The sequence below is a fragment of the Cornus florida genome, unplaced genomic scaffold, assembly GCF_030987335.1.
Source record: "Cornus florida cultivar Cherokee Brave unplaced genomic scaffold, ASM3098733v1 CherokeeBrave_3.0.0_Hap2_Chr11, whole genome shotgun sequence".
NCBI classification, from domain to species: domain Eukaryota; kingdom Viridiplantae; phylum Streptophyta; class Magnoliopsida; order Cornales; family Cornaceae; genus Cornus; species Cornus florida.
In genome coordinates, this window is record NW_026775581.1 from 120,038,177 (window position 1) to 120,049,576 (window position 11,400).

The window sequence follows — 11,400 nt, forward strand, 5'->3', positions numbered from 1 at the left end:
TAAATGACGTCAACTGGAAACGCCACAATCAGCGGGTGAAGGTTAACGAACCGAGAGGGTGCGCAGGTTAAGAGGGAGGTGGACATGGTGCGCATATTCAAAGTGTTGTTTGATAGTGGAAATGTGACTACGCCTTAAACTTCGACTGTAGCAGACGATAAAACACTCCACCACAACAACACTATAATATAATAGTAATTATCATATTTAGTATAATATCTTTACATATATGATTGTGTATACACTTATACTACTACTACTTATCATCATACGCTATTTTGTTTCAGAACATGTCGTTTTCGCTTTCGATTCTTCTCCGCGATCAGCGAATCCGAGCTAGGGTTTTGCAGACCCCAGGGTTTCGATTTCGTGTTCCCACAGCTGGAAATTGAGCGGGAAAATTTCCTCAAACTGACTTTCAAGGTTCGACTTTGCTTATTTATTTATTTATTTTTCATCTGTTTATATTATGTTTGGTAGCCGAGAAAACTGGAAAGGAAATAAAGGGGAAAGTGAATTAGTGAAACGTTAAAATCTAAGCAGAATGGAAATTTCAATTTAGTTGAACTTGCAGAATGCTTATTTCTTAAAATTTTTGTCAGAACCGAAACAAGAATATTATCAAAATCTAACTGAATTTTCAAGAATGCTTGTTTTCCTGTTTCCTTTCTCTTCTCTGCTTTCTGATCAACCAAACTGACGTTTTAGGTCACGAGACCAAAAAAAAAAAAAACCAGAACAATGGCGCCGTCTGTGGGAATCGAACCCACGACCACATGGTTAAAAGCCATGCGCTCTACCGGCTGAGCTAAGACGGCCTACTCGGGCTAATTGTGTTTCATTAGTTATAGAGTGAATCTCGATGGTGTTTAATTTTTTTTATTTTTTATTTTGTGATGCATTCTAGGTGCAAGTATTTTTCAAGCTCAAATTCAATTTGTTTGATTTTACCATCTATGTTATGATTTGGATAGAATTTTTAAATTTAAGAGTTATAAATTCCAAATTTTAAAGAGGAAGCAATCATTTTAAGAAATGTTTTAACTGATCTATATTTTATATTGCTCTCTTGAAGTTATAATTTAAAGCATTTCCCGCATGCTCAAGCTCGTTTGAAGTTATACAGCAATCTTTTGTTGGTGTTTCTTGTCCTTATTTTCCCTTCTTCACGGAGCATTTTATTCCATGGGAATTCAATTTCTCGGGATAGTGTAACACTGAAGCTACTTCACTTTATAGATGAACTCTTTTGTCTGGAAAAATAGAGAAGTAAATTTCTGGTCCAATGGCTGCCTCTGAATCACTTGCGCTACTGAATTTCAGTTTGGATCATGTTGTGTCTGTTGAATCAATGATGTATTTCTATTTATTTGTTTACAATTTTTCATATAGAGAACTAATCCCTGTTCTCCTGAGAAAATTAACAGGTTTCTTCACTTGTTCAATATTGGATAGGGTGTATTTACACCTGCTTAATTTTTAACCTATTGTATCAAGGTATATGCTAAATCTGTGGTGGCTTTGTTTGCTCACAGAAAATGTCAACTTTTCTTCGTCTTCTACCCAAAATATGAATTCTAGGACTTAAATAATGAAATTCTATATTTTTCTGAAATGGTTTCACTTTTTATATGGTCAAAGTAGAGAGTCAATAGTTGGGTTATAATTTAACCTTTTGTACTCCCAGATGTGCTTTTGACCTCCCCAATTACCGCTAACAGGTTCTGCCCGTCATAACTGAGTCTGTGACTCAGTGCGTTTTCATTTGTTGAATACATGATCTATATGAATTTGCTTTTCCTAAGTTTCTATTGCATGTCCATCTCTTATTTAGTTTTATTTGGTGTTATAACGTGCATCAAAACTCTATAACATTGATGCTATATTGATATTGGTAAGCCATAGCATGTACTTGATCCAATTTTGCATCCACAGAAACTGTTTTATTTATGATGTGTCTTTTTCTGTTCGCACCTTAAGGAAAACAAGACATTGCTCACATTTTACTCTTAATTTGAAGTCATCCTAAATGTTGTGCCAAACAATATCAGAATACCTTTGTAAAACTCTAAAAGCGTTGAAAAAAAAGGCAGCTTGTAAAATTGTTTGAAAAGGCCACTCATTTGCGCAGCTTTCTTATTCCATTATCTTATTTACCATTCTGATTCTTATTACGCCTTCCTTTTTTCATTTCCCACTATTTCCTAAAGTGATTATCTTAACTTTGCAATTTTAGATTTTTCACTTAAATACATTTTTGTATACATCTTAATTCTTATCTTTAATTTTGTAGCTCCAATTATGTAATGTTGTTGATATCTCACTGAGTTCATCATCATCAATCCAAAGAACATGAATTCTTCATCCACCCAGTTTGACACTTCTAGAAGAATGGTTTTATACGAGCCAATCCACCAGATTAGCATGTGGGGAGAAAATTTCAGGGGTAATAGCTGTCCAGATACATCTGCATTAGCAATTCCAGCAGTGGATACAAAACTAGACAACCAGGTGAAATTCTTTAAAGTTTTATTTACTCCGAGTTTGGTATTTGTGCCACATCCTTGTGATTGCTAAACTAAAACTTAATTTTATAAGCTAATCTCTGTAGTCTGAGGATACTTCCCATGGAACGCCAGGACCTTCTAACAAGTATGACCAAGAAGCAACTAAACCTCTTGAAAAGGTAAAGGAGATTGCATTTTTTTGTTGACTTCTACTCAATTCTTTCATTACTACTTTCCAGAACTGAGCAGTGAGTGGTTTGTTCCTTTTCAACCAAAAATATTCTTCTAGAAAATTGATGAATAATTCTGGTTATGCCCTTCCCCCCTTCCTCCTCAAAAAGAGGAAAAAGTAATTTCCTCATGTATTTTGAGTTCTAGCTTTTTTCCTAAAAATAAATAGAAGCGTAAATTCAGCATATTAGTTCTACATTTTAGGATGGTGATGCTGTAATTGATTGTTTTTCTTATTTGCATTGGTCACTCAAGTCTCCTCTTTGTTGTATTTTATTTTCATGTCTTTTCATAATTTTTTCTGTTTCTTACGCTCCCTAGTTGACCAGTATTGCAACTTTTCTTGATAATTGTTTGATATATTAGATGTTTTAACCTTATTTTCCAGTTGACTAATATCTTTTGAGGATTGTACAATTGGAACTGTACTTTCCAATATACTTAAATTGTACATGCAAATCCATGGTGACCTAAATACTTTACTTATTCCATTTGTTATGCACTTCGTAGTAGTAAAAACATCCGAGGTACTTATTTTCTTTATTTATTTTTCTTCCTTTCAACATTTTGAGTTTCTTCATCACTTATAATTAATTTATAATCAATTATCCAGTGAACAACAATCAAGCCTGTAGACTTTCGACCATTAGGCTGTGTAGTGGTTATATATTTGAAATTGTCAACTTAGCAATTGGATGAGTATAAACAAACTGAGCAATAGTTACACATTTTGGATGGGTTTATGGTTCAATATAACTTCATCGTTATGCTGAGGAGACAAATTTCAAGTCTTGATCTCATACTGATCCAAAAGCAAGGCCCACCAAGAAGATGACACTGTCAGCAGGATGGCAACTGTTGCTAAATGGCATTGCTCTGGCATTATGCTAGTGATGATGTTGGCCATGATAATATGACCTATCACAACCAGGATGATGATATTGCATACAGTGTTTGGGGGAAAAAAAAATGAAGTCATATTATTGTTTAATTTTTAGACTCTAAATTTTAGACCTCAAGTCTCTATAAATGAGAAAAAAAACACACATGGTTGCTTCTTTAGACTCAGAGAATGTTCTTTTTATTTTTTATTCTGGTGAGTATTGAATCATATTTTAGGAGTCAGATATTAGTTGGATTTTATGAATGCCTATGTGATAAGGTTGTTTATGCTGTTAACATTCAGGTACTGAGACGTCTTGCACAAAACCGTGAGGCTGCTCGTAAAAGTCGTTTGCGGAAAAAGGTAGGAACAAATTATGATGCATGTTTAATCACTTTTGCAGGTGTTACTTCTTTTCTCTAATTATTATAACTTTAGCCCACTGTCATGACCTAAATTATGATATGTAGGCCTATGTTCAGCAGTTGGAAACAAGCCGTTTGAAGCTGATTCAATTGGAGCAAGAGCTTGAACGAGCTAGACATCAGGTAAGGGGAAGACGGACTTTTTTTTTTTTTTTTGAATCTTACCTAATTCTATCTTTTAATCGAACAATATACTTACTTCTTTAGCGGAGGGGTGAAGAGAAAACTAATGAAGCAATGATTGCTTTACTGTAGGGTGTGTATATAGGTGGTGGATTAGATGGAAGTCATCAAGGTTATTCTGGTGCAGCGGGCTCAGGTTCGTAATTTGATATATCACCATCATTATCATTATCCAGAATCTTTTAACTCTGAAATGTTGTTGTCACAAATTAATATAGGTAGTTGATGTATTTGAACCACATACAATACAGAAACAGCAAAGAATTTTTGTTCTTATTTAGTCATCTAAAGATATTAGATAATGCTGCCTCATTGGATTTATATGTTCATAGTTTTCTGCAACAAGCTATAAAGTTGGAAGTTCATGTGATTGTAATGGTTGTACCCATGGATTCTCTCTGTCATTTGAGCTTACTAAATTCATAATATGTTCTTATGCTGATTCTCCTATGGTTAACTATGCCCATTCCCCTGATTGAATTTTGATAATATGAATACTCAAATCAAGGGAGTAAAATTTACATCGAAACGATATACTCTACCAGGAAAGTTTCCTCACTCAAAGTAATATGCATTGTCTCTACTTGTTCTCTATTTCTTTGAAGTTAAGAGGATTTGATGTTTTTATCCCTTTAATTAGACTAATTAGTTCTTGGTAGAGAACATCAAAGTCATAAAAAAAAAAACGACAAATAGCTATTGAGAAGAAATGTAAATTTACGGATGATGTGTCTGAAGTCACTTTGATCATGAGAAATTTCCAAAATTATATACTGTGTAATATGTTTATAAATTCGTAATCGATTACTTTCTTTTTATCTTTCCAAGAAGATGACGTTCCAGGCATTGATATGCAATCATAGTGCGAACTGCGTAGTAAACTCTATTCTTTAACACTTCCACTTAAATTCTCTGGAGTGGTCTATATGATCTTTGCACTTGTGTTTCATTCTATACCTTTTTCTTTGAATATAGTTCCTGTTGTTTATTCTTTCAAGTTGTTGTATCTCACACCTGGTCACTTCTAAGGATCTTGTAGGTATTGCTGCTTTTGAGGTGGAATATGGACACTGGGTAGAAGAACAAAATAGACAAATTTATGAACTCAAGACTGCTTTGAATTCTCATGTAAATGATATAGATCTTCGCAAACTTGTGGATGTTGGCATGAGCCACTACTCCGATCTTTTCCGCATGAAAACTGTTGCTGCAAAGGCAGATGTCTTCCATCTCATGTATGGCATGTGGAGAACACCAGCTGAGCGCTTTTTGCTATGGATAGGAGGGTTTCGCCCTTCAGAGATCCTAAAGGTGATGTTGTTCAGTTCAAATAGAGTTGTTCAAAGATTATGCTTTTCCCTTTTCTTTTGTTTTGTTTTCTTTGTTCAATGGTGTGGGCTACACTAAACAGAGAAGGCAGAACCCCCGACCTCATGACCCTACCAAGATTTTAATCCTGCACCTTCCTTAGGGAAGAGTAGGAGATGTCATTTGAAGTGCATATGGTAGCCTACAGGTTGAACATTTTTTTCTTTTCTTTTTATGATAAAAAAGCTGGTTCAGAAATTTGGAAGCTGAGTTTGACCAACCAAGTACAGATGGATCCTGATAAAATTGAATCTAAGTTTTCTTGCACAAGTATTATTTAACGATACAGATATTTATGTATATTTTTTCCTTACCATGCATTTAATATAATTTGGATTGGTTTATCTAAATTTAGTTCCATTTTGATTGCAATTGGATCTTATAAACCAATTAGTAATTTGAACCATTGGATCATCTGGATCTTATTCAAATTATTGAGAGTTTACTACTTACTAGTGCTTACAGGTTATGCATGTGCTCTTTATGCTTGTTGTACTCATTTTTTGTCAATATAATTGTTTGTTCTATTCTTTTCTTTGCTAAAAGTCCTGGTTAATATATATATATATATATATATATAATATCATGTTTTAAAATTCATTTCATGCTATTTAATATGTCAACAATTATTTGTTGTCTGATATTTTTGGCCGTGTCTCTTATTCACTGTAAGGATGTCAGGTACTGATCATATGACATGTATCAGAGCAGTTTAAAAAGAATTTAACATGTCTATCTATAATTACTTCTAAAATATGCAACATAGCATGTTTAAAATTCAAAGTTATATTGACAGCTGCAACACCATCATTGTATTATTTAAAGAGGGTTGTGCACGTGGAAGAAACCAGTTGGATTATATTTTCATAGATGGACCTAGAAATACGGTGAATAGTCTAGAGCTCAACAATCCAGATTATACAAGAAAAATCTGCCCTGGAATCATCTACCAGTTGATTAATAACAATGTTCACACTAGTTCAGACTCCTCCCCGGAATCACTAGTTGCTGCTATTCAATTCATGCGACCAAACCAATGAACTATAAGCAATGTAAATGTGCTTCCCTGAGCATGACCTTTTCCATTGAAAGTCCCCTTAAATGTCCTTTCGAGTTATTTGTTGCACCTTGTAGGGTGATCATTTCAACACAAGGCACGACTATGGTGGCAAAACCATGATGGCCGCGTGTGTGAGGCACTCATCCTGTCCTCGTGACTGATAGAGGAATGCCAAATGCATCATAACCCTTCTACAGTGTGCAAGAGCTATAAAATTCGAGTTGCCAGAGGGATAGTTTTAAGAGTTTAAAAAAAAAAAAAAATTTCAAACAAAGAAAAGAATATTGTGCACAAGTGAATGACATCTACAACATAGAATCATAAAGGTGGTCTTAGTGCACATTTGATGGCAGGACTCTGCATGTTTTTATGCTTTGTTGTTGTTGTTGCTGCTGCTTTGCAAATATGTTCAGTCATAATGAATTCTGATTATGTACAACAAATAACCATGCTGATTGTTAGGGCAACCATACATGGCAGTGTCATTACTTTTTATTATCTTACAACTTGTTCTAGTACACTGAAAGCTCATGTTAAGGCTTTTTTTTTTTTTTTTTTTAAATGCTATTTCCCTAACTTCAGCATTAGAGTGAAACTGAGTGCTCTTGAGAGGGGCTCTAAACAGTTCTACTCAAATGTTTTTAGTTCGCGATGACATCTTGGAAAGATTGAGGGTACTCTCTTTAATAGTTAGTATTCAACAGCCTTGATAGGGTGGTTGAGTGGCATTTCTTTAAAATTAATGCTTTGCATGAGTCTAGTTCCAATCAAATTCTAACATCCAATACCTTGCCACATCAGAGAATGGGCCCACAAATGATGTGACCTGTTCTTAGATGTGATTATTTATCACACAATCGTGCACGCACTGGATCAATTACATATTTTGTTGAGACAACAATTGATGTTGGTAGCATATTCTTTTCCATGGGGTTCTACTTGGTGGCTGGTGCAGTGGTAAAAGTTCGATTGACAAGTGTGAGATTACGGGGTTCGAGTTTGAGAGCAGTCATTTTGTGAAGGCTTTCATGCATAGGCTGGATATACAATAAAGGGCTAACCCAATGCACGAGGCTCTCGTCATTGCAGGGTCTGAGGGTCAAACGTACAGAGCCTTACCTTCTCATGGAAAGAGACTATTTCCCATTTCAAACCCATAACCTCTAGGTTGTAATAGAGCAATCTTACTGTTGCGCCAAGACTTAACCTTAGGCTGGATATACAATGCGTAATGCAATTTTATTTTATTTTTCCATATAATCTTATTTATGTAGTGGGGATGTTGTCCGTGAGCATTTATCTGATAGGTCCTTTTATTTTTCTAAGCTGTTAATGTATAAGAATAGTACTGCGTGGATTGTATTATGCTTTTCGCTTTATGTTTAGCTAAAATTGTTTTCTTGTCGTACGTCTTAATGGCATTGTAATATATGTTTCAATGGTTATATATGAAATAGTGCTAATAAGTAATTTTATGTTCATTACAGGTTCTTTTGCCACAGTTTGACCCTTTGACGGACCAACAATATTTGGACGTTTGTAACCTTAGACAATCATGTCAGCAACTAGAAGATGCTCTGACACAAGGAATGGAAAAACTCCAGCACGATCTGGCTGAAAGTGTAGCAGCTGGTCAACTGGGGGAAGTAGGTTACGTGCCGCAGAATTCACAGATGGCTACTGCGGTGCAGTTGTTGGAAGATCTGGCGAACTTTGTGAATCGGGTAATCTAAATTTTATCATTATTCACTGGTGGTTTTTAATTCATGTCCTTAAAGTCAATGATTTGGAATCTTGAATTCTCTTTCGATTCTTTTTAATTTTTCATATGCTTGCCCATGAAATGGTTTTTTAATCAGTTTGTGGAACCTTACTTGATAGCATGAAAGTAATGAACTATATTGTGGTGAGAAAATTTTCATGAATATTTTCATTACTTTGAACCAGGAATGCTTTCTATTAAGTTGTAATCCTCTAGCTGTAAAAGGTAAGTTAGAGCTGTGATGTATAAATGAAATAGATTTGAAGGAAAGGAAATGGAACACTCCCATAAGTATGGAAGTAACTACAGATGTCTTAAAGTACCGTGTATTCTTTACCTTTCGCAAATTTAGCCTACTAAAGTTGTTCATTATTCATTACCAAAACTTGGTCTTTTGTAGAAGGCCAATTAATCACAATAGGTTACTTGTCATAGATATGGAGTATTTTCACATTATTCCAAACTTCTTATGGAGATGCATTATTGAGTTCTTGTGAACAAGGTGATTTTTTTTTTTTTTTTTTACCTGACTTTGACTCTTGAAAAGTGAATTTTGCATCTGTTTACTTTATTGTAGGTTTAGGTGGTATTGAAAGGAATGAATCATAATGCTGCAGCTGAGAGTTTTTTATTTTATTTTCTTCTTCTTCTTATTAATTTTAAATAGACCGTGCAATCAATTGGGAAAACCTTTGTTAATTAATATTATTTTGACTTCTTCACTACCAGAGAAACTCATCAAATGCTTTGTTTGGTATGAAAGATGGAAAATTGGAAAGAAAGGAAGGTAAGAGGGATGAAAAAGGCATCCCTAGGGAAGAAAATCACACTTTCCACCTTTTGATTGGTAGACCATGAAAAAAAGGAGGAAGAATTGAAAGAATTCATACTTGTTTTACTATTATTTTTTAACATATCAAAGGGATCCTGGTTCCCTTTTTCTTCCTTTCCTTCTAAGCAAACAACGAGAACTCTATCCATTTTCTCTTTTCCACCCCCCTTCCTCTTACTCTTCCCTCCTACTAAATGGATTACAAGTTTCCATTGAATCAAGAAGAAATTTTCTTTTATTATTGGTTCAAGACTCATTCCCTGTTAGAAGATGTTGAAAGAATTTTTATTGCTTTATTTTAAAAGATAAATATTTTAGTCTCGCCCTAGATAAATTCAAATTTACCAACGTGTGATTAATGAATAATTCTGGGTTTAGTATTTTGTACACTGATGAGATGAAAACCTATCATAAGCTGGGTTGCATGAACTGAACATTTTGGTTTTATTTCATTATCTGAAGGAGGATTTATGTTCGTGAACAACAAATATGGCATATTTGTTCTTCTTTGAAACTACTCAATTCTATTTCTACCTTTTGTACTACTTTTTTTAAGAAAGGATCTGTTTGTGAGCATCTCTTGGGAATATCTTCTTACATAACCAGGTATCTAGTCCATCAGTGCCCAATTGTTTAAACTCCTATGTTCGACTACTTCATTACTTAATATCTGTGCACAACTTATAATTATATGTGTGTGCACACATCAGTGGCATGTGTTCTTATTTGGGAGCATCTCATAGCACCTTGCAAAGTTTATTATTGTGTGCAATAATAAATACTACTTTTTGGTGACTAGTTGATGATTTTCATACTTAGAAAAGCAACAAAAACACAAATAAAATGCAGGCACAGCACAACAAACAGAAAGTTGCCCACAATAGGTCACATACATTATGGTGAATTTTTCTTATATAAGATTATGATTACTACTTTTTAGATGTAGTAAGAGATTGTAGCTTGACATTCTAAACATTTTACCAACATGTTATTGTTTTTTTTTCTTTCTGTGGACAGGCAGATCATCTTCGCCAAGAAACCCTGCGACGGATGTCCAGCATCCTTACTACGCGCCAAGCAGCTCGAGGCCTGCTGGCACTGGGGGAGTACTTTTCACGCCTGAGGCATTTAAGTTCGCTTTGGGCTGATCGCCTTCATGAGCCTGCCTAGTCATTCAATGGGTGTACACGTTCCCAATTCCTTGTGGAACAGTCAGTTGCCTAGAACCATGCTTCGGCAGCCACACGTACCCTCTTGTAAATGTAAATAAGCATACATGGACATAATCTTAGCAGCCGACATTTTCGAGCAGCCTCCACGATTGAGAAGCCATAACCATGATAAGATAGACTATTTATTTTATCAAGAGAAGTTTGTAATTGGATTAATTTTTAGTGTTGTACATTATATTGTCTTGGGAGGAATTTGTGAGTCTTGAATTTGAATTTGCAGATGGAATGTAAATTGTGACATACAGTGGTCTCCTTTATTCTGAGTGTTGGTGATATTTAAATGTATATTGTACAAAGTACTTCCTACATGCTTTTGAAATGAGCACATGCTCAGGAAATAATTAAAGTCAAGAGGAGCAAAAGAACTGATTTGTTTTGACGCTTTTGATCGGAAGATAGCATTTCGAATTTCATTTATCTTTTGTCGAATTTCAAATTTCATTTATCTTTTGTGGAACCTCATCCTCCAGAGTATGTTTGCAAAACATCTTTGATTGCTGCACCTCTTAAATACTGGCCTTATTTTTCATTTCATTTTATTTTATTGTAAGTATTGGGTACTGATTTTCCATGTTACTAATTTAATTTGCCAAATATTTTGAGTCCAAGAGTATGGCTTGGCAGATTTAAGTTCTTCAACCCTCCTTCCCCACTCCTAATTAACTAACCATTAGCACAGTAATTCTACATGTAACCTCTCTAATGTATATATCCAACAAAACCGAAATAGAACAACAAAGGTAAATATAATGATCATTATGAGTCTACTTTTACTCCCAGTGTTTGTTCAGTATTTGATTAAAGTTACTGATAAAAATGTATTCTTTGGAAATAGTTGGTCATTTGATTGTCACCTTGCAAGATAAAAATTGAAAAAAAGGGAGGAAGATTTCAATACATTGGAGGCTATGTATATT

The 11,400-nt window shown here is 34.6% G+C and overlaps 1 protein-coding gene and 1 non-coding gene across 3 annotated transcripts; one reads left to right on the forward strand and one right to left on the reverse strand.

Moving 5' to 3' along the window:
• The first annotated feature begins 72 nt into the window (after positions 1-72).
• Positions 73-10,877, forward strand: LOC132284251 (transcription factor TGA1-like). Of its 2 annotated transcripts, XM_059786339.1 has the most exons (10): positions 73-194; positions 288-423; positions 2,294-2,511; positions 2,612-2,686; positions 3,925-3,984; positions 4,092-4,169; positions 4,302-4,365; positions 5,269-5,540; positions 8,145-8,381; positions 10,269-10,877. In XM_059786339.1, exons 3-10 carry the CDS (start codon positions 2,353-2,355, stop codon positions 10,419-10,421), a joined length of 1,098 nt encoding a protein of 365 aa, XP_059642322.1. In that variant the 5' UTR covers positions 73-194; positions 288-423; positions 2,294-2,352; the 3' UTR covers positions 10,422-10,877. The 2 variants fall into 2 exon arrangements, with proteins under 2 accessions (XP_059642322.1, XP_059642321.1); XM_059786338.1 differs by lacking the exon at positions 73-194 and having other exon boundaries at positions 210-423.
• TRNAK-UUU (transfer RNA lysine (anticodon UUU)) lies at positions 746-818 on the reverse strand. The gene has a single exon. It is a non-coding gene; the product is annotated as a tRNA-Lys (tRNA).
• Positions 10,878-11,400: the final 523 nt, after the last annotated feature.